Source organism: Cavia porcellus, unplaced genomic scaffold (assembly GCF_034190915.1).
Source record: "Cavia porcellus strain 051 isolate PalLab524CR breed Dunkin Hartley unplaced genomic scaffold, mCavPor4.1 scaffold_4, whole genome shotgun sequence".
NCBI classification, from domain to species: domain Eukaryota; kingdom Metazoa; phylum Chordata; class Mammalia; order Rodentia; family Caviidae; genus Cavia; species Cavia porcellus.
In genome coordinates, this window is record NW_026947487.1 from 118,592,733 (window position 1) to 118,619,971 (window position 27,239).

Below are 27,239 nucleotides of genomic sequence, written 5' to 3' on the forward strand. Positions count from 1 at the left end.
AAGGGGCCCTGAACCTGCGCAGCTCGGGGACGCTGAGGGTTCAGGCAGGCCTTCCCTGGAGGCCTGTTTTACACACTCGCGCCGAGGCTTTCCTGGCCCCTGTGCAGCCCGGCTCCTCGTCCTGCTCACTTCTGCCTGCTCCTCTAAGCTCCTCGCAGCCGGCTCGGAGGAGCTCACAGTGCTCACCAGCAAACGAGTGTGACAAAGTTTAAAACCCCAAGCGCGCCGCCTAGAGGCGCTTAGTCCTGGGAGCCGCGGCCCTGCGGCAGCCGGAGCTGAGCCAGTGCACCGCGGTGCGGCAGGTCCCAGCGTCCCTTCGGGAAGGACGTGGGCTCCCAAGCCGGGCAGGGAGGGCAGCGAGGCCCCGCACTGTGCCTGTGGCCAAGGACATGCAACAGGCCGCGGGCGGGTGTGCCCGACTCCCGGCCTTCTGCCAAGACGGAGACGCCGCGTTTGCCAAGGGAGCGGTGGAGGACTAGGAGGGCGCACGGTCTCAGGGCGGGGAGGCCGTCCCGGGCCACACCGCGAAGGTGGACACGGCTCCACCAGGGTCCACCAGGTCGGGTCTCCAATGGGGGGGAAATCAGGGCCGGCTTCCCGGGAAAGGCGGCCTCTGGGGTCTGGATAGGAAGTGGGCAGGCAGAGGCCGTTAGCCTGGACATCCCGGAGGCCCGCAGGGCGCCCGCCCCAGACACCGCTGGCATCGCTCCCCGCAGGTTCCAGCCGCTGGGCATGACCGGCTTGCCTAGGCGCCTCCGCGCCGTCTGCGCGTGCGCGTCGCGGTCCTTCCCGCCGAGGCCCCGCCTCCCGGGCAGTGCGCAGGCGTGGCCTTGCGCGCGGCAGTGACGTCACCACGCGCAGACTCCGCCCGAGAGGCGTCGCAGAGTGACGGCGTCGCCATGGAGCCCAGGGCGGGTGAGGGGTGCAGCGGGAGGGGAGGGCAAAGGAGGGGCGCGGTGCGGGGACCCCGGGATGGTGGCGCTAGAAGGGCTTGCGGGCTGCGACCCACCGTCTGGGAAAAGATTCCGGAAAGAACGAGCCAGGCAGGGAGGCGCACGCCTGTAACCCCAGCTCCGGAAGGCTGAGGCAGGAGGGTCGCGAGTTCGAGCCCAGCCTGCGCGGCTCTACTGGACGCTGGGTAGAAACAAAACCTAAGCCCTCGAAGATGACCACACAGGCCCTCTGCCCCCGCGGCGGAGCTCAGGGCTGCGCTGGTGTGTGGCCACCCCACCCCGGAGACCAGTTCACGGCATCGGACTGCACGGAGCACAGGCGCACACGCATGGCGGGGCAGGGACCAGGAGACCCGGCTGCCTGGATGGACAGGGCTGCCGGCTGGGCTTGGCACACGTGACAGCTCGCCCTGGCCCTGCACCTGAGTACCCCTACCCCACCCCACCCTGGAGCGCAGGGCTTTCGGGGCAACAGAGCAGGGCCAGGGCCGCTGCCCCAGCTCCGGGCAGTGGGGGTTCTGGTCGGTGAGTGCGCGAAGCAGACCGACCCTGTCCTGAGCGTCTGTCTGTCTGTCCGGCGACAGTGCTGCGGGGCAAACAGGGAGACCCCAAGGCCCCAGGTCCCGCACCCTCAGCCCAAGGGGCATCGAAGGTGCCAGGTGCCTGCCGTGTGCAGCCTGAGCTCGCAGTCCCCAGGCTCCCAGCATGGGACCCGGCCGGGTCTGTCCTGTGGCCATCTGCACTGCGACCCCAGGTTGGCGGTGGTGTCTGGGGCTCCCAACCTGGTAAACCCCTCCCTGCCTGGCTGTTGACCGCAGCCCTTTGTGCCGCAGGGGTCTCCAAGCAGGACATCCGGGAGCAGATCTGGAATCACATGGAGGCTCAGGACATCGCCGACTTTCCACGGCCTGTTCACCACAGAATCCCCAACTTCAAGGTAGCAGCCTTTCTGGGGCCTCCTGAGTTAGGGACTTGCTGGAGGTGGCCCAAGGGGCTCTGGGCCACACACCCTCCCCCACCTCTGCTGTGGTGTGCAGGGCTGTGTTCCTGGCGCTGTGCTGACTTCTGTTGGGTACAAAGCAGTGTTTCGCTGTTTTGTTTTATTTTGTTGCAGTTCCGGGGCTGAAACCCGGGGCCTTCGCACCCTTCTCAGTTTGAGATAGAGCCTTACTAGGTCTGGGCTGGGCTGGAACCTAGAATCCTCCGGCCTCGGCCTCCTGACATCAGCCAGAAGCACGTTGGTGCTATGATGCTGTCCACAGAACTGGTCCCCCTGTGGTCAGTGTGGAGTGGAGCCCTCAGAAAAGAGCCCAGCCCCCAGTGGCTTGGGAAGAAAGCATGGCTTGCCAACGCTGGGCCTCAGTTTCTCCACTGTTCAAAAACCAAGACAACACAAGGTGTCCCATCACAGGAGTTCTCATAGGAAAACGAAACAGCATAGCAGCGTGTAACCACCGGCTGCAAACTTTCCAAGAAAAAGGAAAAGCTTTGAAATCATGTGGATTGCTGTGCTGGGCCTGAAGGGCCCACGACTCCCCGGCAGCCCCGAGGCTGGACTCTGTCCCCAAGCTCTGGTCCTCACTGGGCCCTGGCCAGGGGGCTTCTGGGACCAGCCTCCCTGCTTTGAAAGCAGTTTTTTTTGTGTGGCTTTGTCTTGCTGTGTTGTTCCCCACTTGTTACCCCAGGGAGGGAAAAGTGTGTGAGTTACAGGGAAGAGGAAGATCAGAGTCAATGGAACATCTTTAAAAAATGGATCACCTGAGCCAGACACGGCACACGCCTGGCTTCCCAGCACTCGGGAGGCCGAGGCAGGAGGGTCTCTGTGAGTTAAGAAGCCAGCCCAGAAAGGGGGCGGTTCAGAGTGAGTTTTAGGCCAGCATGAAACCAAGGCCAAACAAAACAAGGCAATAGTAAATAAGTAAGTAAATAATAAAATGTGCCATCTCCACCCGGACCTGGGCGGGGTATGTGTTTAGTGACTGCGCCTCTGTGCCTCAGACCTGCCCTCTCCCTGCGGTCTGTGCCTTAGGTCAGTGATCTGTAATAAATGATGCTAGTTAACGCTCATTAGTAAAGGAAATACTAGTAATTGTACTAGTAATAATGTTTTAAACAGTTCTCTATAAGACAAAGCCGAAAAGAGTGCATTCAAGTACTGGCCCTGACCAGCCTAACAGCGCAGACAGAATGTTTGCTCTTCGTGCTGAAGTGGACTGTGTCGTTACAGTATCATTTTCCCTTTAGCCAATAATGCCGCCAAGAGTGTGCTGCCTGGGTTGACTGCCACCTCTGCCCGGCCCCATCTCAGCTGTGCCGCTGGCTGGAGACCACCAGCCACGGGCCACCCTCGGGTGACAGCCACGTCCCTCGTTTGCACAGGGTGCATCCAGAGCCGCAGAGCACCTCCCTGGCCTGCAGGAGTTCAGAGCGGCCAGGACCGTCAAAGTCAACCCCGACGCACCCCAGAGCAATGCCCGCCTCCTCGTGCTCCGAGTAAGTGTCCCTCTGTCCGCTGTCTCCCCGACCAGGGCTCTTACCTGGCTGGCCAGAGACTCCGGGACCTGGAGGTTTTTGCCAGGACACAGGAAGTGAAGGTGGACCCTGACAAACCGCTGGAAGGCGTACGGCTGCTGGCCTTGCAGGTAACCCAATCTGGCCGGGCGCCACCCGCCACTGACCACTTTTGACTACTGCAAGGCAGCCCCCCCAGCTCTCTCCCTGGGCCTCCGTCAGCCCCCTTGGGTCCCAGTCTCCCCGAGCCACATGCTCGGAGCCTTAGGGTTAGAGTTACAGTAGAACTTGGGCTGGTTTCTCTTGCTGCATTAGAGTGCAGATCCCTGACACATGGTAACTTTATAATAGAATGTTTTGAAACACAGTAACTTTGTGATAGAGTCCTCTGAGACCAGTTCCTCCCTAAGAAATCTGGTTCCTGTGATTCTCAGCTTAAATGTGTGCTCCCTTTTTAAAGAAAGGAAGCAAGAATTCTCCCCCAGTTGATGTAAATGGGTGAGTTCCAGTCCTCATTAACCTGTGCACAGAAGTCAGCGCGCACTGGAACAAGCTAAGTGACTTTGTAAAAAGCAGAGTCTGCTGGGACAAAACCACAAAGACAGAAACATCAGGAGACCCCACCCATTCAGTGGAACGCTTGTTCAGAGCTCCACCCACCACCCTTTATTTTTTATTTCAAGACAGGGTCTCACTAAGCTGCCCGGGCTGGGCTTGGTCTTGTGATGCTCCTGCCTCAGCCTCCCAGAGCGCTGGGATCACGGGTGGGCACCACTGCGCCTGCAAGCAAAGCGGCCCCGGGGCCCCACTGAGGCTCAGTCAGGGCTCCGGGCAGGGCAGGAGCGGGCCAGGCCGGAGGCTGAGGACCCCGGGCTCCCGGAGGGGCACCGCAGCCTGGAGCTGGCCGGCCCGGGGTGCACCAGACGGTCCCGCGTGAGGTTTTAACTTTGTCGTCTTCTGATTGTCTTCTTGGAAGAGCAAAAAAACACTGCTGGTTCCAACTCCGCGGCTGAGATCGGGGCTGTTTAACAGGATCACCCCGCCGCCCGGGGCCAGCGGCCAGGCGCTGCGGAGATGCGCCACCGCCCAGGTAAGCCACTGAGTCCCGCCGGGAGCCGCGTGCGTGAGCCGCCCGCAGGGGACGTTTCCCAGCTCGGTCCCGCCGTGTGAACTTTCCTGTTAAAGGGAACCGGAAACCCGGGCGGCCGGGACGCGGGCGCCCTCTAGTGTCGCTCGTGCGCGCCGCTGCCCCGGCAGCCCTGGACCGAACCGAACCTCCGAACTCAGGTCCGGAACCCAGTCCGGAACCTCCGGCCCCTTCCAAAGGCAGCTGACGGTGGTGGCCTGAGCCAGGGTCCTCCAGGGCCTCAGCCTCCTCAAACCAAACTGCTGACCTTAGCTGAGCATGACCGACAGACGGGAGAACAGTTAATACAACCTGCTGGCCTTTTTAAGAACCCTAAATTCCAGGCCACTTGTTCCTAACCTACTGGGAACAAATAATAATAATAATAATAATAATAATAATAATAATAATGTAATTCAAGATAGTCCTTAATTAGGAATTTGTCCCTTGAGTGTAATATATGAGGGTGATTTATTATTCCCTGGGGCCCTGTCTTGTTCAAAACATAGAATTTAATGAGGCTTCACGATTAGACAGTAAGCTCAGTGCGTGTGTGTGAATAAGGTAACACACGTGAAGGCAGGAAAATCGGCCTCGTGGCCCCTGAGGGCTGCTGGGGCCCCACACTGAGCCCACATCCCAGCCCCTGCCCCTCCTATGCCCAGAGGTGATCCGGCCTGGGAGACGCCCCCGGGGTACCCGTGGGCTGCACTGAGAGAGTCCCGTGCGTACCCCAGTGTAAACCAACCTGGCCCAGTGTGTTTCGGTTAGTGACACTGCCCTGTGGAGAGGCCCCGGCCCCCAGGCTTTATACCAAGTGTGGGGTGGTGGTCACCTCACCAGCAGTGTCCCCCATGTCACACATGCTGCTGCTGAGTCCCAGCCCATCTCTGAGGCAGGGCCTCCCCATCTTACAGGGCCAGAGGTGAGGGATCTGGGCAGCCAGGCCCAGGCCACTGCTGGGGCCCCGCCTGTGTCAGGCCTACAAGGCCAGTGACAGCTGACCGCTAGGTGTCAGTGTCCTGTGACTGTGCTTGCTCCCCGTGTCACCTTCCCCGGAAGGACACGAGGTGGGGGGCACATACCCGACAGTGGCCTTTCGAGGCTGTGGCAGGGTGGCAGGGGTCCAGCCTGCTGCCCCTGACCTGGCCACGAGGAGCCCACTCAGCCTGCGCCTCCCCTAGGGCGTGAGGGACTTCAGCACCCCCGTGGGCCTGGACTCCAGCGTCCTCGTGGACTTGGTGGTTGTGGGCTCTGTGGCCGTTTCTGAGCGAGGTAAGCCCACAGAGCTGCGGCTGGGGGTGGGGGGCTGCTGTCCAGGCTGCCGTCCTCCCTGTGCCCGCCTAGCCCTGCAGGGTTTGCAGAGGACACTGCTCCCTTGGGGTGCAAGCCTGTGGACTGAGGCGCGCAGCTTGGGGAGGGCGTCGGGGCTCAGCAGAGGGCCCCTGCTGGGTTCTGAGCCCGCAGGAAGGGGTCCCCCAGCCCTGCCCAGGAGGCAGGCAACTCAGGCCTGGTTTTCTGTGGCCAGGGTCCGCTCGCCCGCCTTGTGCCTGCTTTCCCAGCCCCCTGGACCCCACTGCCCTTCCGGGGCTTTGGGCCCTGGTGCTCCTGACACGTGTCTCCTACGTCCCTGCTCTGCACCCTCCGGGGACCCGTAGCCTCCCACAGTGTCCCCTCCTGGGTAGCCTCGGGCCCACTTGGCCTGTAGAGGCTCTGGACACTGTTGGAGGGGACGCAGGGCCAGTGGAGGAGGCCCAGCATCAGTGTGGGTGGGCTTTCGGCAGAGGCCCCTCTGGAAGGAGCGTCCTTCCCAGCTCGGGAAGGTAGTCCCGAGCAGAGGACAGTCTCGGAATTCATCCTTCTGGTCACCTCGGCTTAAACTGACAACACAGCCATGCTGGGGGTGGGAGCTGAAGGTTGTGGAGGGCTCTGCCCACACCCGTTCCCTGGTGGGGCCACAGGCGAGCCAGCACTGGGCCTTGGTGTCCACTGGGTCTCCCCCTTCCCTGCTTCCCTGGAGGCAGTGTGGGCTCTGTGCCCAGCCATGGGCCCCTGACCCTGCTCCTCTGGACACCGTGGCCTCCATCACCCACTGGGGCTGAGTCACTGCGTGGTGGCCTCCCGTGGACACAGCTGGATGAGGTGTCGCCTGGGTACTGCGGCGGTTGACGGGAGCCTTCTAGGAGGGCAGCTGCCGGCTTAGCCTGGAGGACAGGGGCCGCATCGCCCCCGGAGAGGCTCCTGCACGCCCCTGCCCGGCTTCCATCCCTGCTCCTCGCTGAGCGCAGACTGGCGCAGCCCGGAGCCTGCTCCCTCCCGCCGTGATTCGCATTCGGCCCTGAGTGGCCCGCCTGGCCTGTCATCACCCTGCTGTCCACTGCTTGGCCCCAGGCTGTCTCTCCTGCTCTCATCCCCACGAGTGCACTGCTGGTGGCCGAGGCGTCCACACTGTCGCAGTCCGACAGGACAGCGTGGCAGCACCGGGGAGGTGGAGGCCATCCTGCTGCCCCCTAGGCCCTGGCCCTCTGGCACAGGAGACCCGGAGCCCGGCATGGCCCCACCCTGTCCACCGTGCAGGGCTGTGCGCTACAGGCCCTGGCCCCGCTCGAGCCCCGGCCCAGCCACTGTGTCACCACGCGTCGCCTGGCCTGGCCTCGGAGCTTTTGCTTGCCTTCTGCGATAGAAGGGTTACAAAAACTTTGCTTGCGGTAGGATCCGTTTGGCAGTCTCTCCTCACGGCTTTGAGGCGTGAGGCTTGCTGACTGGAAGCCACCAGTGCGAGCTCAGGTGTCCTGGTGGCTGGACAGGCCCCGGGCCGCTGCCTGGTGTTTTAGCCCCGCGCACCTCGGCACCGCAGGTGCTGCCTGCGCTGATTCCTGGGCTGCGTGTGAGGTTTCTATGGAAACTGCAGGGGGGCGGGGGCCTTGGTTCCAGGTCCCCTCTCCTGCCAGGCCGCACACAGACACCATCCTCGCTCTGTCCCTCAGGCTGGAGGATCGGGAAGGGAGAAGGCTACGCGGACCTGGAATACGCCATGATGGTGTCCATGGGAGCTGTCAGCGAGAGGACGCCCGTGGTCACCATCGTCCATGACTGCCAGGTGCGTCCTGAGCCTCCTGTGGCGGGGCTGGGCAGCTGGTCATCCGTGCCCTGGGGGAGCCCCTGACCAGCTCCATGTGGTCATCAGCCATGTGGTCTCCCCCAGCTCTTCACCCCTTCCCCACCAGGTCCTGGACTTCCCTGAAGCCCTCCTCGAGGACCATGACCTCACGGTTGACTACATCCTCACCCCGACCAGGGTCATTGCCACAGGCTGTGAGCGTCCAAAGCCAGCAGGCATCATATGGTCCAAGGTGGGTGCCCACTGAGCCAGCCTGGAGTCCTGCAGCAGCCCCTCGAATGGTGGGCCCTGCGTGGCGTGGCCCAGCCTGGCCCACACAGGAATGCCCTGCAGAACTTTGGGTGAAGGCAGTGCCCGCTTGCATTGGCAGCCTGAGGTGCCACCTGCAGACCCAGACGCTGACAGCAGCAGGTGGCAGCTGTGCCCTGTGGATGGCAGAGGTGACCCGACCAGGAGGGCAGCATCTCGGCCTCCAGCAGCTGCTGTCCACTCTTTAGTGCTGTCCCCGCATCCCCCATGACTTGATCTGCTGGCCACGTCCGCAGTCCTTCCGCAGGAATAGCCAGGCACCCCACAGCAGAGCCTGCAGGCACAGAGGGTGGGGACCAGAGAGCCTCTCAGACCCACGGCCTCGTGGCTTTCTCTGCTGCCCAGGTCTCCCACGCGGGCGGTCAGTCTGCCTAGGAGTCTGTCCCTGAAGACGGCTGGCAGCCCATGATGCTGTCTGGTGGTGAACAGCCAGCACCACTGAGAAAACGGAGAAGCCGTGCTTGGTGGGAAAAGCGCGATTCCCAGGCTCTCCCCTAAACTGAGATCCCCGAGTCTGGACCTGTGGGAAATCAGCACCCACCTCCAAAGATAAGCAGGACCCAAAGTGCTGGGCGCTGTGGCCTTGGCAGGCGGGCAGTGCCTTCACCTGCAGTGCTGGGGGCCGGGTCCTTCTGGGTCAGCCAAGAACAGCCGAGGGCAGTGGCCAGTGCAGACAGGAAGGAGACCACCAGCCCTGCCGAGGGCACCAGGAATGCCAGGGCCAAGCTGTCTGCGCCTTCCTGGAAATCGAGATGGCCCTGGGTGTCCTTCCAAAGAGCTTGGGTCCCCTCAGAATTTGGGGTGGAGGCTCTGTCCTCCCTACAGCAGAGGGCAGTCCTGAGAGCAGAGTCTTCGGGGGACACCCTGGCAGGAAGAGTCCAGGCCTGCCAGGACAGAGGCGTGGGGTCACTGGTCACACCCTGCAGATCTTCCTGAGAGCCAGCTTGGTGTCCCTGAACCTGTCAGGCCTGCGCTGTGGGTCACAGAGGCCTGGCTTGCAGGAGGGGCGTGGATCAGAGGGGGCGCAGCCGCCTTGCTCTTGGGAGGTGGGGTGTGGCCAGAAGAGGCAGCCTCCTCAGGCCGTGAGGCAAGTGACCAGGATAGTGCGTGACCCCCCCGGTACCTTTGGGCAGAACTGGGCCCACTGGGCCTCCCCAGCTGCCCAGCACCAGAGCCCCACTTTCACTCTGTTTCGCCCCATCCGGGAGACGTCAGTGACCAGAACCCGAGTCTGTGGTGGTGGGTCCCTGCCCTCAGCCTTTGCCCAGTGGCCACCCCCGTGTGGACCCTGTGTCCCTCCTCACTTTCCCGTCACTGCCATGCAGTACCTGATGCCCACCACAGACAGGACCGGGCCTGGGGGCTCAAGGAGGCAGGGGCTGCTTCCAGGCTGGAAGGACTGGGCCAGGAGGACAGCAGGGCCAGGAGGGCCGGCAGGCGGGGAGGAGCAGGAGGGGGATGGGCAGCCCAGGCCCCGCCCCTGCCCAGCGGGCCCCGCCCCCACCGGCACCTTTGGAAGCCCTGCCTGTGGGACCACCAGGGCCTCTCCATCCTGGGCCTGTTTCGGTGGCGTTCTGCATGCAGCAAAGTGGATTTTCATTGACATTTATTAGGAAAAAGCACTTCAAGTTCCAGTAAAGAGAGCAGGCAGGGGAGGAGGGGACAGTTGGGCGCAGAGTTCCAGTGTCCCGTCCAGTTGGCCGCGGGTAGAGTTGTGGCCACGTGAGCAGCTGCCTTCCTGTCTGCGTGGTGCATCTGGACACCCGGGGCGGCAGGGGAAGCCGACGGGGAACCTGCCCTCCCTGTACCGGTCTCAGGTCCTGGCCCTGATCTGCCTTCCCCAGATTCCAGGCCGTCCAGGATGGCACTGCCCTGTTCCCAGGTCCACCTCAAGTGTCCAGCCTGTGCTTAGCTGCTGCTTGGAAACGTTAGCTGGCCTCTGTCGTCACGGACCAGAGCACATAGCCCCTCGGTGAGAGCGAGCCCTGCTGGACTGTGGCAGGGAGCCCTCCTTGAGGACACAGGTCCACTGCTGCAGTCAGGGACAGCTGTCCTGGTGTGCTTGCTGCTGTGAGGCGTCCTGAGGCTCTGAGGTCCTGGAGCCCAAGCAGGTGTCCCCGTGCAGGTGTCTATGATGCCAGAGATCGGCCTCAGAGACTCCTGCAGCAGTGTCTGTCCAGCCTCAGGGCCCAGTGGGGGACAGGTGGGCAGAAGGTCAAGGTGCAGCCTGCCCTGCACCCCACAGAAGGCGGCTTGCGAGCAGCAGCCCCTCGGAGCCCTTCCTGCCCCAGGACCAAGGACAGCTGTGAGGAGCTGCACTGCGGCAAGGGGCCGCTGCCCAAGGCCATAGGAGAGCCAGGGCGGCGTGGAGGCAGCACCCCTGCCGCGTTCCTGTGCCCGACCTTGCTCCCCCGCCATCTGGGCCACGGTTCACCTTGGCCATGGGGAAGGCTTTGGAGGCATTTTCATCAATGAATGCTAAACTCTCATCCTGAGCGAGGAGCTGATCATTCTGGGCTTGGGTTCTTGCATTCTCAGCTTGGCAGCTGAGTGCTGGGCTCCGGATTCTGACCCACCTTGGCCTGACTGGCATCCTCACGACTGAGCAAAGAGGGATTTTGTTTAGCAGACAGCGAGCTGTGCATCAGGGTATCTTTTAGAGAATGCAGTGGTTACTTTAGAAGGGTGAAAATGTTGCATTATCGCATTGAGTATTGTAATCCAAGTATTGTGGTCTTTTCTAATAGTCCTCACAGTTCAGAAAGTTACATTTGTAACCCCACTGACATGTAATTGGAATTGGCTAAAGACACCAAGACAGATTCGGAGCTACAGGCAGTCACAGGGTCCTCAGCCCAGGCCCCGTGAGCATGTGGACAGAGGCCTGATCCGAGGCTGTCCTGGAACTTGCGATCTTGTGGAGAGGGAGGTGGCTGGAGTGTGACTGACAGCAGGGCGGGAGCTGCTGGAGTGACCCGAGCTGGCTGCCCAGAGGGAGCAAGGCATCTCTGCGGAGGGCTCAGCCTGCGTACTCAGCTGGGTGGCGTCTGGATGGTTTTAGGAGGCTGTTGCTTCGGGTTCCAATGTGTACACTTTGCTGCCTGGGGACTCACAGCTCTTACCGTGGGCCGTACCCAGTGACCTTCCTGGAGCCCCGGGGCTCTGCTGTCCCACCACACATCAATCTGTTACAGAGCGTGATGTGAGGAAACAGGAAACTGTCGGGTTGGCCTGCAGGATTACACACCAGTATCGGCTGGCTTTGTTTGCATCACTTAGAGCCAACTGCTGGAAAAGGGAAGCATACCAGGGTCTTCGTTAGCTTTTTCTCATTGAGACAAAATACCTGATGCCCAAAATTAGGCAAGGAAAGGCTTATTTATGTTACAGTTTTGGAGGTTTCAGTCCATACTCAGCTGGCTCCAAGGCAGGGTGGTGTGGCTGAGGGGCAGCCCTTCACTGTGGTCACAAGCACCAAGAGCAAGAGGGCCCAAGAGGAAAAAGCAGGCCTTCTCTCCTCCCTTCTAATTATACAGGCTCCGCCCCTGGGCGGGTCCAGCACACACACCACCAATCCCAGCGCTAGGCAGTGAACCAATCACAAACGCTAGATTCAGCCGCCTCCATGACTGCATGAGGCTCCAGGGGCCACCTGGACACAAACCATGACAGCGAGCTCTGCATATCAGTGTATGCAGACAAGCCTCGATTTAACTAATGTTGCAGCGGTTCTGCGTTCAAGGAGAGGTGCTCAAGTTGTCTCCTGTGTTTTACATTTGATGAACAAGCAGGACCTTTCATTCCAGAAGCAGTAACCTCACTCCAGTGTGTAGTAACCGCTGCTAACAGCAAGCCCAGAAACTCGGAGCAGCACTGTGTGGCATGCACAGGGCACTGTCCGAGTCTGCTGTCCTCGGTGGCACTGAGATCCCGACCCTGGTGCAGACACAGAGATGGAGGCAGGAGCAGCCTGCACCCTCTGCTCTAGGATGGAGGTGGGCGTGTTTCTCCTGTGAGCGCTGCGCAGGCAGTGCCTGGCCGGAGATTTCCAGCCAGCTTGGGGTGTGGTAGCGGTGTTGGCCCTGAAGAATGGACCTGTCGTTCAGGCCGAGAGTCAGAGGTGGCTTCCTGCACAGAAGCTGAGGCAGCAGGCATGCTGGGGGAGGACACTGGCTTCTCCCAGAGGGAGTCTGGCCCAGCCAGGGACCAGCCTGGAGGGAGCTTGGGGCCCAGGTCAGGGCTGCGCTGTGCTGCCAGGACCAAAGGCCAGGGCCCTGCCGCCCGGCCCGAGCCGGCCACTGCCTGCAGCTCCAGGTGACGCGCTGTCCTGCTTGCCTCCTCGGTGTGCCTTAAGTCTGATTGTCACGGGGCCTAGTGACTTCAAATCCCAAGCACTGAGCCGTGACCGTGCAGATCTGGTGACAGGCATCCCCGAGGAGACGTGACACTCAGGAGGAGGTGGCAGGGCTGTGGGGCTGCAGATTGGCTCTGGGCGCTGCCCTCCTTCCTGGTTTGCCTTCTGAGAACTGCACAGGGTGCCATGGGGCTGCGTGGCATTTGAAGAGTGGCCGGGGTGTGGCTGGGCCAGGGCCGTTACCTGACATGACCCTGCTTCCTCTGCCACTCAAGTCTACCCGTGGGCATGGGGTTGGGCTGCAAAGAAGGCCCCACGGTGCCCGCTGGGAGCCAGCTGTGCCTGGCCTCCCCAGGGACCGCGTGGCGCTCAGTACAGGGGGACGGACAGCAGGACGTGCAGAGCCTGGGCGTCTGTGTGTCCTTCCTATTTCTCAGCATGCTGGTTTGCCTCCATATTTGGGGAGGCACCGTGAACTTTTGCGGCCCTGGAAATCATGTCCAGCCCTGGGAGAGCCGTGGTCCTGGAGGAGCTGTCCTCTGGCTCCATGCTGTCGTGTCCAGATGTGCATCGGCAGAGCTGGCCCTGGAGCTTGGTGCCTTCAGCAACTGTGCCTGTGGCCCGCATGGTCCCCAGAAGGGTGACCTGCGTGGCTGAGCCCATCTGTGGGTCCCTGGCCCCCTCAGGCATCTGGCCAAGCTCAGCCCTCCCGGCTGCTGCCCTTGCGGCCCCTTGGACTTCACAGCGGGGTCTGCTGCAGGGCTCGGCCTTGGCGGGACCTCGAGCATGCTTCCTGCTGGACCCCCTTCCGCCCACTGTGCCAGCTCCCAGGAAATGCTAAGGGGTGATAGCTCCAAGAGAGCCAAGAGGCCCCTGGGTAGCAGCACCTTGCACCAGGGCAAGGCCCTGATGCTTCACACCCATAATCTCAGCTTGGGAGGCCAAGGCGGGAGGATTGCAAGTTCAGTGTTGGCTCAGCAGCGTAGCAAGTCTTGTTTTAAATAAGGGCTGAGCGTGTGGCTCAGTGGCCAGAGCTCCATTCTAGTGTGTGTGAGTCTCAAGGTCCAACATTCAACCCTGGAAAAAAGAGGAGGAACAGGATCCCCTAGATTGGCACCCAGCTTCTGTGTGGGGTTTGCTCCATGGCTTGAGCGCCTGTTGCCAGGAGTGGGGGGCAGAGGTGGCATCTGAATTCGGACAGCGTCTCCTGTGTCTCCAGCGACCCGGGGAGATGTCCCCTGGGTGTGAGAAGCCTGTGGCCCCATCCAAGGCCTCTTCCCGCCGTGGCAGAGAGGGACAGGCATGCAGGCAGCAGGTCCGCTGTCCCCAGGCCATCAGGGAGTGGCCTCTGCCCACACGCCAGGGACCAGGATCCCCCTGGGCAGAGGCCCCTTATCAGAGCCCAGCTTCCATCTTCTGTTTCCAGCCACTTTGGAGTGGGGCTTGTACAGAGCCGGTGACCGAGCCTGGTTCTCCTTGGCCAAGGCGGAGTCCACCGTGCCGCAGGCTGCACTGTCACCCCCAACCACTTCCTGGATGGAAGGTGGCAGGCGTGGGAGGGGGCACCTGGGCACATCCGAGTGCTTTCCCTTCCAGGTCAGCCCTGAGATGCTGGAGAAAATCCCCGTGCTCCGAAGTCTGCGTGACCGAGAGAGGCGGGCCGGGAAGGACGTCACCCTGCGGGCCGAGCCCCAGTGTCCAGCACCCCCACACACCGTCAGGACACCCCAGCACACGCCCCAGCTGGGGACAGGCGCTCCGGGAGCAGCCTGTGGTAGCCGTACTAGACAGGCGCGTCCTGTCCGGCACCGGCGTCTCTGATGGTGACTCCTGCTGCTGCCGCCGTCCCCTGGAGCTTGTGTGCCGTGAGCCGTGGACTAGGCCTTGCCGGGCAGCCGAGCTGTGGGTGCCCAGCCCTGTGTGCGGTGGGGCCAGGCTCCGCCCCCTGGGCACCCGGGCATCGCTGTGCCCTACCTGCGCCCAGCCTCTGTCCTGGAGCCCCTGAACCTCAACCTGGCCCGCCGGGCCCTGGCCGCAGTGGTCACTCTGCCTGTCCTCTGTCTTCCTGTTCCTTTTCACCACCTCCAGAACCCGAGGGCCCCTGTGGGTTTGGGGGATCGGATAAAAGAGGTGCAAATGGCCCTGACCCCACTTTTCAGCTCCTGTGTCCAACCCTGCCCGAGGCCAGCTCGCCCCTCAGGCTGGAGTCACTCCTGGTGCCTGGAGCCTGGCTGCTGGGTTCTTCCCCGGGGCCGGAACAAGCCAGACAGACTGACAGGCAGATAACGGGAACCGGCTTCCCACTTTATATCTTGAGAAGTGGCATCAGAAAAGGAGGAACGGCCCTCACCGCCCATTGCATCCTCAAGAGACAGCTCTTTTCCACGCAAGGCCAGAGTCCAGGTGTGATGGCAGGCTCCCTCGCGCTTGTTAGCATCATGAGGTGTAACTCATGTGATGGTGATACAGGAAGGCGTGGGCCCCCCACCTGACCAGTGCCAGGCCTGGGGTTCGGGGTCCCAAGCTGGTCGGGGAGCAGCACTGCTCCAGACATCACTGCCCGCGGAAGCTGCCGCCGCAGACCCCAGGAGTGCCTGGCTCGCTGTCTCCCCTCCCTGTGCAGTGATGGACATGCCTGCTGGGCACGGGCTCCCACATCCCACCTTTGGGCCCAGTGGGCAGCACCACTTGAGTTTTCCTGTAATTTCCCTGCGTGCCCAGGGGTGGCACCATTCCAGCACTCTGGGAGGCTGAGGCGGGAGGATGTTGAGTTTGAGCCCAGTTTGGGCTACTTAGCAACTTAGCTAAGACCCTGCCTCAAGATGAAAAATAAGATGAACAAACAGGTTTGGGGTCGGAGCTTAGAACAAGGCCTGGAAAACGCCACAGAAACAGTAAACATCCACTGTGGGCCATGCGCCCAGCCCGTCCTGAGAATCAGCTCTGCGCCCAGCGCCCCTGGGAAATGTCAGCACGGGTGGGACGCGGAGGCCATCACGGCCACTAGACGGCTTAGTGACTCAGTGTTGGCCCCTCTGTTTTCTGGGAGCCACTCCTCCTCCTCCGGGACCTGCTCTGAGCTCTTCCTGGCGGCCAGGGACAGGTTGGCTGCCAGGGCGGGCAGGGACATTTAGTTTGCTCACCACTCAGCACCTCAGGGCCCGAGCTGCTGCTTCCAAGTCTCCGAAGTGTGAAGTGTGCACAGGAGGCGGTCAGGTGTCCTCCCATCTTAGCCTCGGTGATTTATGGCATCCGCAATAAAGGCTTCCATTCACGGTGCAGAGCCTGCCCAGCTGGGCCGGAGTGCGGCTTCCCGCTTGGAGCGCCCCGGACGGTCTGAACCATCGCCCAGGCGGTACCCGTGGAAACCCTACTGCCAGCCCGGCGAGGGAGGGTGGCCCCACGCCCGGGTCCCCCAGCCCTCGGGTGCCACGGCCACCGAGTACCGGCCCCCACAAGAGCCGGGAAGATGGATGTGGTGCCGTCCCTGGTGGGCTGGTGATAGGAGGGGTGGCCCAGTGATGACCGGAGGTGAGGCCCGCAGCAGGCCCAGCACAGAGGGGTAGCTCGGACACTACTGGACGCTTCCCGCAGGTACCAGGTCTGTCCCCGCTGAGTGGCCTGGTGGACATCTCTGCCTGCCTGCGGCTTTCTCCTCCCCAGAAGCCCCTGGCCCTGCCTCTTCCCAGCCCGGGTTGCACTCAGAGGAGCGTCCCCACCAAATGAGAGCGTGTGGGTCCCGGGCTCGGTGGCTGGCCACTTCGCTTGGCTCACGGGTGGGCTCGGGGCTGTGAGGTGGGCGCCTCCCACAGTGGCCGCAGGTGCTGAGGGCCGAGCGTGTGTGAGGCGGGCGTGGGAAATGCCTCGGTGTGCAGACAGCCACGTGGCGACACGAAGCGCTGACTCTGCTGTCCTGAAGCACTGAGTGCTTGACCGGAAAAACTCAACAAGAAAAGCCTGAGTTTTAATATTCTGTGTTTATAAAGAAGCATCAAAATTTTCAACATCGACTGGTTTGGGTGCAGAGTCTAAAACAGGACATCGGAGATAAATCCCTGTGTGAGCTGCGATGAAAACACCAAGGGCACTTTACAGAAGGATGATGCTCCCGCAGTGGGCACACCCGCGGCCACCGCACGTTCCCGCAGCCGCGCGGCTCACGTCTCTCCCTCCCGGCCTTCGCCTGGGGCACATTTGCCATCTCAGAGGTCTTGCTGTTTTGTCAGGAGGTTCCTTTATATATTTATTTTGCAAATCCATTTTATTCAAGGATAGAAAGAAAGAAAAGAAGAAACTACAACACAGTTTCCTTTTTTTTTTTTTTTTTTTTTTGTACTGGGGATCGAACTCACGACCTTGCGCTGCCAGGCAGGTGCTTCCGCTGCTGAGCTACATCCCTGGCTCAACACATCTCTAAACACACCCGTCCGGGCAGCAGTGGTCCTGCACTTCACACTGCCATCCCCAGTCCTTCACCCGAGCACACGATGTCCGCGTCCAGCTGTCCGGACAGCACCAGCACAGACCTCTCCTCAGTGAGCCCAGAGATGCCGGTAGCTGACTCTGATCTGTTCTTTTGTACACATACGTACTCATGTACATGTTTTTCTTTTGGCTCGTCGCACTAACGAATAGTACGGTGTTACACGTGTCTTATTTCACTAATGAGTATGTTCTCAAGGTGCACCCATTTATCTGTGTCCGGTTTATCCTTTTTTACTACTAGGTAGTACTCCATTGTATAATACCACATCTTTTTTATCCGTTCCTCAGTCGATGGGCATTTAGGTTGTTTCCAAAATGCAGCTACTACGAATTGTGCTGCTGTAAACATGGGTGCACATATGTCACTGTGGTCTGATGCTTCTAATTCCTTTGGGAAGACACCCAGAAGGAGAATAGCTGGGAGCCAGCAGGTTCTTATTATATTGTACAGTGTATAGTTAAGAGGAACATAAAACATCAGCCAAATGCATTCTAAATTCTTAACACACACTGTGCACTTAGCAACATTTGCACATCAGCTGTGTGCTTGCTTATAAAACCTAAATGGTAATACCAGAAATAAATTCCTAGGGGCCAGAGTACAGCCCAGCACCTGCCTGGCAAGCGTGAGGTTGTGAGTTCGGTTCCCGGTAACAAAAAAAAAAAGAAAGAAAAAACCGGGATAAAATTGCAGCATCTCATTTGGAATTTCTGCTTTGTCCTTGTGCTGGTCAACTTGTGCTCTGCGAGCAAACGGAACATCAACTGGAAACTGGGGAACCGATCGCGGGAGCGCTCTCAGGTCAGCTGAGAGGCTCGTGTAAACAGGGTTTTGATATGGCCGTTGGCGCGCAGGGAACGTTCCTTCTGCTTGTGTGTTCCCGGCACAGCGCGGCACCTGGCAGCGGTGCCGCCTTCCGTCCAGGAGGTCCCCTCGCTGCCAAGACCCTCGCTGCACTTTTAGACCTCCTTCTAGCACTGGATGCCACTTTGGTTTCGAGGACGCTTGGCGACATTGTGACCAGTCGAGGAGGGACTCACACGGCTGCTGATCACCGTCTGAGGCAGAGGTCTGCATTCCCTGTGTCCCTGTCAGTCTGTCCTTGCTCCATTTCACCGTCACAGGAACTTAGGCTCACGTGACCACGACAAACCCATCAGCACCACCATCGTCCCCACCCTCCGTGCACGCCGTTCTTCCGTTAGGACACCTGGGTTTTGCCACGATGGATCATTTTCCTCATCCGTGCATGTGAGGTCTGAAGACTCACTTTGAGCCTCCGTCAAACCTTGCAAATCTGGTTTCTCGAGTGCCACTGTACCAAACTGGGCTACTTCTCCCAGTGAAGTCAAAAGTTTTTGGAAACAAATCCTGGAGTGGAGTGGATCTGCTGGACCTTGGTGATGCTCAGGAAAACAAAGCACAGCCAGCTGGGCAGGGCACCAAGGCGGGGCCACGTCCTGTTCTGACACTGATGCTCAGGGGCACGCTGCTTGCTGTTCGTCATGCCAAGTGTGTAAGCACATGGATTGTTTCCCGTGTGCCTCAGAGAAAGGTACCGAGACGCGCAGCCGTGTACCACGGCGCTGCAGTGTGAATTCACAGTAGAAAAGTAAAGGAAGGGTCCGTGAGACCCTTGAGCCTCCTCATTTGTGTAATCAGAAAAAGACTAAAGTAGCTTATTCCCTTCCCTTAGCAGATGCCCCAGGGTCTGAAGTCCCAGGGTCAGGTTCAGCGACCCCTTCCCCACCTGGGGAGACCAGGCTGGTTCCCTGCGGGACTCTAACTAGGTCCCGGCACCACCTGCACCCCATGGGCAGCAGGTGGCGCTGCCTCCCCACCAACACAGCCAGGCGCAGTCCCCAGCCTGCTGGTGGCTTGTGCTTCCTGGACAGGTAAACTCAGGGGTCCCCTCTTCCTTTGCTGGCCCCCAATATTGAGCCCTCGCCCAGCAGTGAAATCATAGCAAAGAGCCCTGGGGGTGAGCAACGACGTGTCCTCCAGTCCCCACGGCCACCTTGCCGGGTCTCTCCGAGTGGTGGCTGTCCCCTTCCCCCTCCGCTAAGGATGATAGCTTTGGCAGGACAAGGAGGCTCTGCCAGAGTCTCCCAGGGCGCCTGCCTCGAAGAAACCCACCGATGCCCTGCGTCGGCCACCTTGGGCTATCTCTGTCTACTGCATGGCCGTGACAGGGATGCTGCAGGTTGGTCAGGTGCCCCAGGGTCCCAGCATGTCACCCTCCTCAGGCCAGGACCTGGCCATTGAAGCCCTGCCCTGTGGCACAACTGCCATTGACCTGCACTGGGCAGGATTGGCCATGCTGGCCCGTGGCGCTGGTCCCCTGTGTTGCAGGCTAACTAGACTGGGCAGAAGTGACCACCGTGAGTGTGGTGTGGGTGCCAAGACCAGCATTCGCCTCGCCAGCTGGCCCTGGCCTCCTTAGCCTCTCCTGTCCGGGGTGTCCGGGCAGCCCGGGTGTGCTGGCACTGGAGCAGCCAGAGGGACCAGCGTCCATGTGTACGTCCACTGGGCACTGTGGACGCTGGCTGACAGTCCGTGACATCCAGGGACGTCAGCCTGCTCATGCTGCAGCTGTGGGGTCAGAGGGGCCACACGGCCTCTTTCCTACCCAGCATCGGCCCCGGTACATCAAGAGCTGTGATTGGGGCGCAGGGTCCATGCCAGGCCCAAGGCCCCGGTCCCCACCCCCAGCACAGCAGAGGAGGGGGAGATGCCATGGTCACCCTGAGGCCAGTCCTGCATGGATGTGGTGGCCCGTATCCCAGGGGTGGACATGTGCTCAGCTTCGGGGTTCCCCGGGGTGCAGCCCTGGGGAGCTGCAGAAGGAAGGGCCACCTCCTTCCAAGGCGGCCATGCTGCCCACCTGCTTCCCTCTCCTGCCACTGACTGGGAGGTTTCTCCTCCCCTGAGCCGAGGGCCGGGGCAGGAACAGTCTGAGGGGAGGAAGTGACCATCAGTGACCGGTGCAGGGGCTGCCGCCCTGCCCGTGCCACCCCCACCTCCGCAGACCAGGGGCTGCACTTCCCTGGCCAGGGACCTGGCTTCGAGGTCAGAAAGCCCCGGCTCTGAGTCAGGTTCCAGCCCTGGCAGTGCACTCACCTGTCTGGCTCAGCCTCCACTGCAGCTGCCCTGGGAGGAGCCGCAGTACCGAGACCTCCCGCAGGAGGCTGCTGGAGACCGCCTGCCCCTGTTCTGTCCCGGGACTGCAACGGCTATGGTCACGCCTCGGGTGGGCAGTAGGGGGCAGCAGAGGCCGGGCGAGCACCCTCGCAGGCGGCAGGCGGAGGGCACAGGGACAGACTGGCGGCTGCGGAGCCGCAGAGAGAGGCCCAGCCTCCAAGGAACCCGTGGGGGCCCGCGCCTCCAGCCCTATGCCCTCTCCCATAGCCGGCAGCACCTGGTCTCTGTGGAGCTGAGCACAGGGGACCCCACTGTGGCACCTGCTGAGCCCCTGTGGGTGGGGAGGGGGCTCCTTCTCCCTGGGAAGGCTGAAGTCCGCATGCTTGGATTCCTGAAGCTCTCAGGGCAGCCGCCCGACCCACACACAGCGCTGCTCATGTGCACGGGATCCCGGTGCGAGGGGTCTGCCGGTGGTCTTCTGGGTGCCAGGGCACCAGATGACCCCTTCCTCCTCATTCACCACTCGCCAGGTCCACAGGGGACAGCACAGCCAGGGAGGAGGGAACCAGGGCTTCCCAGTGGCGTGGCTTGCTGGAGGCAGCCCAGAGACCCCAACTTCATCCTCTCAGGGCCTCTCTCCCAGCAGAGACTCCTCCAAGGAGGGGACCCCCAACCGCTCCCCACCCCACCTCGGCCTCCAGCCTGAAGAGAAAGGACAGAGGCAGCGGGGCCTTCACAGTGCAGACCCACAGGGTCGCCCCAGCTGCTGGGCCCCAGTGAGCAGCAAGGGCTGGGCTGTGGGCAGCGGAGCTCCAGGCCTCCGTCCTCCAGGACCAGGAGCCGGAGGCCCCACAGCCCGCAGTGAAAGGGGACCGGCATGTGACTGAAGCTCCGCAGCCCAGCTTGAGCCTCAGGCCCGCAGCAGGAGCCCAGCGATCCAGGGAGTCCGTATTCTTGTCACATCCCTTCCTGGACTTTTAGGACAGGGGAGAGGGGCGTGTGCACTCAGAACGGCTGGACCTCAGTGTCCCCAGATGGACTTCGTGGGTGCGCGTGGAGAGGACATCCATGTGCGGGGCAGCATCCACTCCCTGGGCACGCAGGTGACAGCGGCTCTGGCCTGTGCCCCGAACAGCGGGGCGGCTTCTGCACAGAGAACAGGAGGAGCTTTCCCGGTGGCAGTGGCTGTGATGGCCTGCGAGGCCACAGCCAACCAGGCGCCCTCGGAGGCGAAATGTGGGTGCTGGGTGCAGAGGCGATTTTGCCCGGCGGAGTCCGGCTCTTCCAGGTTGCCAGGAGCCCGGAATGGGGGGCTTTTCCCCTCATTCTCAGAAGCCAGATGTGGCCTAGAGACAGAGGCCAGGCTTGGCCCCCGGGACCTGAGGCCAGTGTCCTATACAAGCCCCTCGGGGTGCCAGGGTGCGGGAGCACACCCTACAGCCACCAGCCCTGCCATGGGAGAGCTGGAGATGGGGCTGCAGTGCGAGTGTGACCCCAGAGAAGGCAGGAAGCGGGGTCCCCAGTGTGGGGGTGTGGGGAGGGAGGCTGGAGATGCAGCCAAAGCCCTGGGAGCTGCCAGAGCAATCCCTACTTTCCGGGAGCCTCACAGGCGCAGGGTCTTCCGAGGTGGGCGCCCAGCGCCCAGTGATCCAAACCACCCTGCAGGGCAGAGCCAGGTGAGCACTGGACGCCCCCGCCCAGCACGAGACGAGTCTCAGGCTGTTCTGTCCACTTTATCTTAGTTTTAGACAGCTGTTAGTTTGGGACATTAATTGCCTGGGCGACTTTATTGATAATTTTGATGTAACAGAGCACAGGAGAAATCACCCCCACGTCCAGAATGTCAGATCTGAGAAGAAACAGGTTCGGAGACGGAGACCCCACAGCGCAGACACCGCGGGGGGTCACAGGGCAGTGTCTGTGTCCCCAGCTAGCCCTAGAAAAAAGGGGGCTGCTCAGCAGGAGACACGGGCTTGTTTTTCCCCTGAGAGGAGAAAAAAAGATTTTGGAGGGAAATGTTGCCGCGTTGGAAATCTGCCTGTCGCCAGGCCCCAGCCACGGCTGCCCTCCGCCTGCCCAAATTTAACTCAATTTTCATTTGGGAAAACCAAGTGAAAGGCTCCATCGAACAAAACAAAAACGAAAATAAAGCCCTGAGGTCGTTTCATGATTCCTAACTAGACCAGGGGAGCAGTAATGGCTGAAGCCAAAGTCACATCCTCACTGGTCGTGGATGAGAAAAAAATTACATCAATGTGTATCATGGAAATCCACAGAAATCCACTTACAGATGGAACGTGGGTCCGCGGAGTGATGTGCGGGTATACAGATATACACATTTATCCACGTATATATACATATTTATACACATGCATGGCCTGCTCGGTTTCCCCAGGGGAAACAGGACCACGGTTTTCCTTGAAACATCTGATCATTTCTTTTTAACGAGAAATGACATTTAGAGGGGCAGAGGGCTCTTCTTAAAAAACAGAAGCCAAGAAAAACAGTTACTCTTGTCCAGATTTTACTTCAGAGGGAAATGAAGAGTGAAAAGAGGAGGATCGGCCAAAAAAGAAAAAACGGGAAAAGAAAAGAGGATCCGGAGCGACCGCTTCCCCAGGTCAGAAGCCCAGGGGAGGGCGGAGGAGGCCTTCGGGAGGAAGGAGCCCACCGCCTCAGGCAACAGCCACGCGACAGACCCGGTTTCTACACAACGTGAAAGGCCGTGTACAAATGTTACACATTTTTATTTTTGTTCTTTTTTTAGGAAAAAATACACAAAAGGCAAAACATCCTCAAATTGTCATTTTATACAGTGCAGAAGGAAATTGGAAATACGTGTCACAAAGGCTGCACCCCAGCAGCCGAAATACTAGAAAAGGGGGGTAAGTCCTTCATATTATATATATTTATATAAAACATATGGGAATTTGTTTTCACATGGTTCGGTCTTTGTTTTAAATTTACAATGGGCATCTCAAAAAAATCCTACCCGGCAAATATTGCCAACGAAGTTACACCATTAATACTGATAAACGGAGAAACCGTGCGGTGCTTGGATTATTAGGGAAAGAAAGGAGAATAAATACCAGGATGAGCCTTGCTAGAGTTTTTTAAAAAGTGCCTTAACCTTTCTGCGTCACCGCGATGCGGAGTTCGAGGTCCCGGGCCCCCCATCCCGCCTGGCGCTGTGTGAGCTTCATCCTCGGACCAGAAAGTCTACAGTAGAGCTTGGGAGACAGAAAAACGCCCACCAGGAAGGAAAACGAAACTGGACTGGGAGGGAGGGCGGAGGGAGGAAGGTGGCGGACGCAGGGCTGGACAGCCTGGACAGCCTGGACAGCCGGCCGAGGGGCGCGGGCCGCGGCCCCTTGTGTTTTCTCTGAAGAGGAACAGTGGCTTCGGAGCCCCGAGTTCTGCACATGCCAAGATCCACCTGTGTCTGCGGAGGGAAGGCAGCGCCCGGCCTGGTCCCCTTCCCGCACCCAAACGACAAATGACGGCTCTCCCGGGAGGCTCGCGCGGTCCAAGACATTCTTTCAAAAAAGTTAAAAATAAAAAGATAAATACTCAACCAAAAAATAAAAGTATTTGATAATGATTGGTCTCGCTCTCTTGCCTTTCTTGTTAAACCTCCCCCAGCCTGCCGTGGGCAGGGGAGGGCACTCAGCAGAGTTCTTGTCTGGAGGTGGCAGGTCGTCCCCAAACTGGCCTCCCGCGACCGACCAAGCCGACGACAGGGACGCTCCTTCCCCCCGCAGCTGCGGTCCCACCACCGGGCCCCACCGCAGCCACTTGTTTAAAAATCCGTGAGGGATCTGAAGGAGCTGCCAGCACAGATCTCGGCGCTGACCCGCTGGCCGGACCTTGGGGACTTCTTTCCAAACATCCCGGCTGGCTGGGGAGGGGCCAACCTCTGTTCTGCTGCTGCAGGTTATACCTCGAGAAGGAAGCAGTTCTGGCCGTGGCTCCGAGGTCCCCGGGCCGGCCGGCCAGTGCCGGAGGGAGGGTCCCGGCCGGCCTCACATCACGCAGGGCTTGATGTCCTGGTAGGTGACCTGCTGGTGGTAGTAGGAGCCCCCGCCGGCCGAGTGCATGGACGAGGAGGCCATGGCGTTGAAAGAGAAGACGAATTCCTTTCGGTCACACATGCTGGGCGACTGCGAATGATACCTCGGGATGCCTGCAGGGCGAGGCGACACAGGAGGTGGGAGCACGGGCGTTAGGGCGTCGGGCCAGCGAGCAGAGTGGAGGAGCAGGGCGACCCCCCAGGGCACGGGGAGGCTCAGCCCGGTTCGGGCGCACGGGTGTCCAGCTGCCCTGCTCCTCACCGCCCAGCTGCACCGGGACTCCGATTGTCCGACTGTCCCCGGCCCTGGGTGAGGCTAGGTCACCGGGAGAGGTCCCTGGGCTGTGCGCCCCAGGGAGCCGTCCCAGGACCGGATGGATCCCAAGGCCGGGCCTCTCCCGCCTCGGACGACAGGCTTCCCGAAGCGGAGGGGAACGGGAAAGGGAGGCCGCACTCCCCACACAGTCGCCCGCTGCAGAGGGGCCCAGCGGCTGCACTTCCCGGCCGCCACCTCCAGGGCAGGACCCCGCCAGGGTGGAGGGAGCAGCCCAGCCTGGCCGGCAAGCGAGACACGGTGCCCTGGGCAGAGGAGTGAAGCGGCTGCCTCCTCTGGAAGGGGGATCCCTGGGAGAGCGGGTGCCGGGGCACCAGGGGCTGGGATTCAGAAATTGCCCCAGCAGGGAGGGCCCCAGGGAGAGGCGGCCCAGCTGACCAAGACCGAGAGCGAGAGCCAGAGCCAGAGCGGCCGGGCCGCTATGCTTCCCAGGGCTGGGCCCAGAAGGCAGCCGGCCTCCTTGCGGGCAGGGGGATGGGAACCAGAACGCACTCCAAATCCACTTGCTGGGGCCTTAAAAAGCTGGCTCCTGAGAAACAACAAGTTCTGAGGCCTGCAACAGTGACCCTCGCTAGCCTGGCCACCACACTGCCCTTCCTATGCCCGCAGTGCCCAGTCTCAGCTCCCTGAAGGGCTGGGGCCAAGCGGCTTTGGGCCTAGCTCTCCGGTTCAGCCCAGGCCAGCACCTTGGGAGGGACGGGCAGGGATGAGCAGACCCACTGACCCATGTTACAGAGGCCTTTCTGAGGCATGAAGGCAGTGGGGGACCCAAAGGGACTTGAGAGCACTGAGGTCTGACAGTTTTGGGGAGACCAGGCCTCGGGATCAGGTTTGGGAGAGGAGAATAGGGAGAGAAACGTAGCCGCCCCAAGTGGGATCCCCACTGGGCTGCTGCCGCCCGACCATAAAGCAGAACCAGGCGGGTGCAGCCCTGCTGGGCTGGGAGACTGGGCCTGCCGCAGCCAGCAAAGCTTCCCGGCCCTGGTGACCTCCGGGTGGCACCCCTCCCTGCTCCCACTCACCTTGGAGCTCCGCCGGGGTGTTGTGGCTGTTCTGGTGCAGGTAGGGCTGGTCCAGGGAGTGCGTGGAGAGGCTGCCAGACAGGGGGTTGGCAGCAGGCGGACAGGGGGACAGGGGCTGCTGCTTGATGTAAGAGGCGCCACTGTTGAGGGCTGCTGAGGCTGAGGGCGGCCAGGCAGCCGCCGAGCCCGAGTAGACGGCGTGCGGCTCCATAACCCCGCTGGTGGCAGCGGGCAGCAGCGGGGAGGCCGGCACAGAGCTGTCGTGGTGGGGGTACTCGCCGGCCGCAGTGCCACCACAGCTGCCCATGTACGAGTGGCCGCCGTTGGAGGGCAGGTGGGGCACGGAGTGGCTGGGCAGGGCCATGCCGTCCACGTTGCCCGGCAAGTGGCCGTTCATCATGCCCAGGCCGCCCTCCAGTGCCAGGCTGTTGGGTGGGCACGAGAGGCCGCCGGCCGAGCCCTGGAAGCTGTAGGTGTCCGGGAGGTGATTGAAGCCCAGCCCGTTCATCATGCTGTACATGGGCTTGAGCGCCTGGCACTTCCTCCGGAACCCGCGCGGCCGCCGCCGAAAGGAGCCCTCCTCGAACATGAACTCGCTGGCCGGGTCGATGGTCCAGTAGTGGCCCTTGCCCGGCCGCCCGAGCCCCTTGGGCAGCTTGATGAAGCACTCGTTGAGCGAGAGGTTGTGGCGCACCGAGTTCTTCCAGCCCTGGTAGGCACCGCGGAAGAAGGGGAAGCGCGCCTGCAGGAACTGGTAGATCTCGCTGAGGGTCAGGCGCTTGCTGGGCGAGCTCTGGATGGCCATGACGATGAGCGCGATGTACGAGTAGGGCGGCTTCTCCGGGCGCCGGATACCGGCGTTCGTCTTCTTGGCCTTGGACGGGCCGGACGACGCAGGGTCCATGGCCGCGCCGCCTCCCCCGCCGCCGCCGCTGCCGAGCGGGGGCTGCTGCTTCTCGGGCGCCGAAGACATCGGGTGGCTGCTGCCGCCGCCGCCGCTGCTGCCGCTGCTCTGCGCCGCCGAGGAGCCGGGAGGAGGAGGAGGAGGAGGAGGAAGAGGAGGAGGGGGAGGAGGGCGAGGGGGAGGGGGCTGCGCGCGCGGGGCCGGCTGCGCCTCTGCCGTCATCGGCGGCCACCGCTCCAGCGCCCGGCGCGCCTCCCCCGCCCGCCCTCCCCGGGAGCCGCGGCCGCCCGGTTGGCTCAGAGCCCCCCTCTCCCCAGCTCCCGCCTCCCCCTCTCTCCTCCCTCTTTCTCTCTCGCCCTCCCACCGGGAAGGAGCGGAGCGGAGCGCAGGCCGGGGCGCCCGGGCGCAGGCCGCAAGGAGGCTCCCCCGGGCCGGCCTGGGTGGACACCAGCGCTGGCCGGGCCTCGCGTCCCGCGATTCCGCCCAGGCCGCTTTCACTACGGCTCGGCCGGGCGGTGGCCCGCGGCCGGCGCAGAGGCTCCCGAGTGCCCTCCACGCCCTGCCCCGCCGGCCCCGGTTCGGTGGGCCCTGGAAGCGCCCCCACGGTTTCCGCACGGCGGCTGCCTGCAGGGCGCGCCCCGCCTCCACCAACCTGGCGTACAAGTGTCCCCGCGCCTCCGCCCCGCGCCGGCCCGGTGTGCAGCCAGCGCCTCTTAGCCCCAGGCGGCGCCGCGCGGGACGCTCCCGAGGTCCCCGGGCCTCCCCGACGCGCGCGGCCCCGAGGCGACTCGAGATTGCAGGCGCACGGCGACCATCGCGGGCGCGGCGGGATGGGCTCCGGAGGTCCCCGAGGCGGGACGGAGCGAGCTCCCGCGAGGGACCGCCTACCCACTCTCCCCGCCCCGGGAA

The 27,239-nt window shown here is 61.8% G+C and overlaps 2 protein-coding genes across 8 annotated transcripts; one reads left to right on the plus strand and one right to left on the minus strand.

Moving 5' to 3' along the window:
• The first annotated feature begins 427 nt into the window (after positions 1 to 427).
• Mthfsd (methenyltetrahydrofolate synthetase domain containing) lies at positions 428 to 14,520 on the plus strand. 7 transcript variants are annotated; one of them, XM_063247755.1, is made up of 8 exons: positions 428 to 559; positions 1,787 to 1,890; positions 3,482 to 3,595; positions 4,441 to 4,554; positions 5,775 to 5,865; positions 7,578 to 7,690; positions 7,818 to 7,943; positions 13,971 to 14,520. In XM_063247755.1, the coding sequence occupies exons 2-8, from the start codon at positions 1,828 to 1,830 to the stop codon at positions 14,193 to 14,195; spliced, it is 846 nt and encodes a 281-aa protein (XP_063103825.1). In that variant the 5' UTR covers positions 428 to 559; positions 1,787 to 1,827; the 3' UTR covers positions 14,196 to 14,520. The 7 variants fall into 7 exon arrangements, with proteins under 7 accessions (XP_063103825.1, XP_063103824.1, XP_003460773.2 ...); XM_063247754.1 differs by lacking the exon at positions 3,482 to 3,595 and adding an exon at positions 3,333 to 3,446 and having other exon boundaries at positions 446 to 559; XM_003460725.5 differs by lacking the exon at positions 428 to 559 and adding an exon at positions 735 to 915.
• Positions 14,521 to 22,729: 8,209 nt separating this feature from the next.
• On the minus strand, positions 22,730 to 26,486 carry Foxf1 (forkhead box F1). The gene is made up of 2 exons (XM_003460724.5): positions 25,427 to 26,486; positions 22,730 to 24,184 (listed from the first exon to the last, which is right to left on the minus strand). Exons 1-2 carry the CDS (start codon positions 26,397 to 26,399, stop codon positions 24,024 to 24,026), a joined length of 1,134 nt encoding a protein of 377 aa, XP_003460772.3. The 5' UTR covers positions 26,400 to 26,486; the 3' UTR covers positions 22,730 to 24,023.
• Positions 26,487 to 27,239: the final 753 nt, after the last annotated feature.

What these genes read in the sequence shown, in the direction of transcription:
- Foxf1 (XM_003460724.5), bottom strand. Translation starts at nt 26,399, where the DNA reads ATGTCTTCGGCGCCCGAGAAGCAGCAGCCCCCGCTCGGCAGCGGCGGC. An exon ending in CACCCCGGCGGAGCTCCAAG is followed by an intron (nt 24,185 to 25,426) that starts GTGAGTGGGAGC and finishes CTCGCCCTGCAG; the next exon opens with GCATCCCGAGGTATCATTCG.
- Mthfsd (XM_013156313.2), top strand. Translation starts at nt 1,659, where the DNA reads ATGGGACCCGGCCGGGTCTGTCCTGTGGCCATCTGCACTGCGACCCCA. An exon ending in TGTGGCCGTTTCTGAGCGAG is followed by an intron (nt 5,866 to 7,577) that starts GTAAGCCCACAG and finishes TCTGTCCCTCAG; the next exon opens with GCTGGAGGATCGGGAAGGGA. An exon ending in CAGGCATCATATGGTCCAAG is followed by an intron (nt 7,944 to 13,970) that starts GTGGGTGCCCAC and finishes TTTCCCTTCCAG; the next exon opens with GTCAGCCCTGAGATGCTGGA.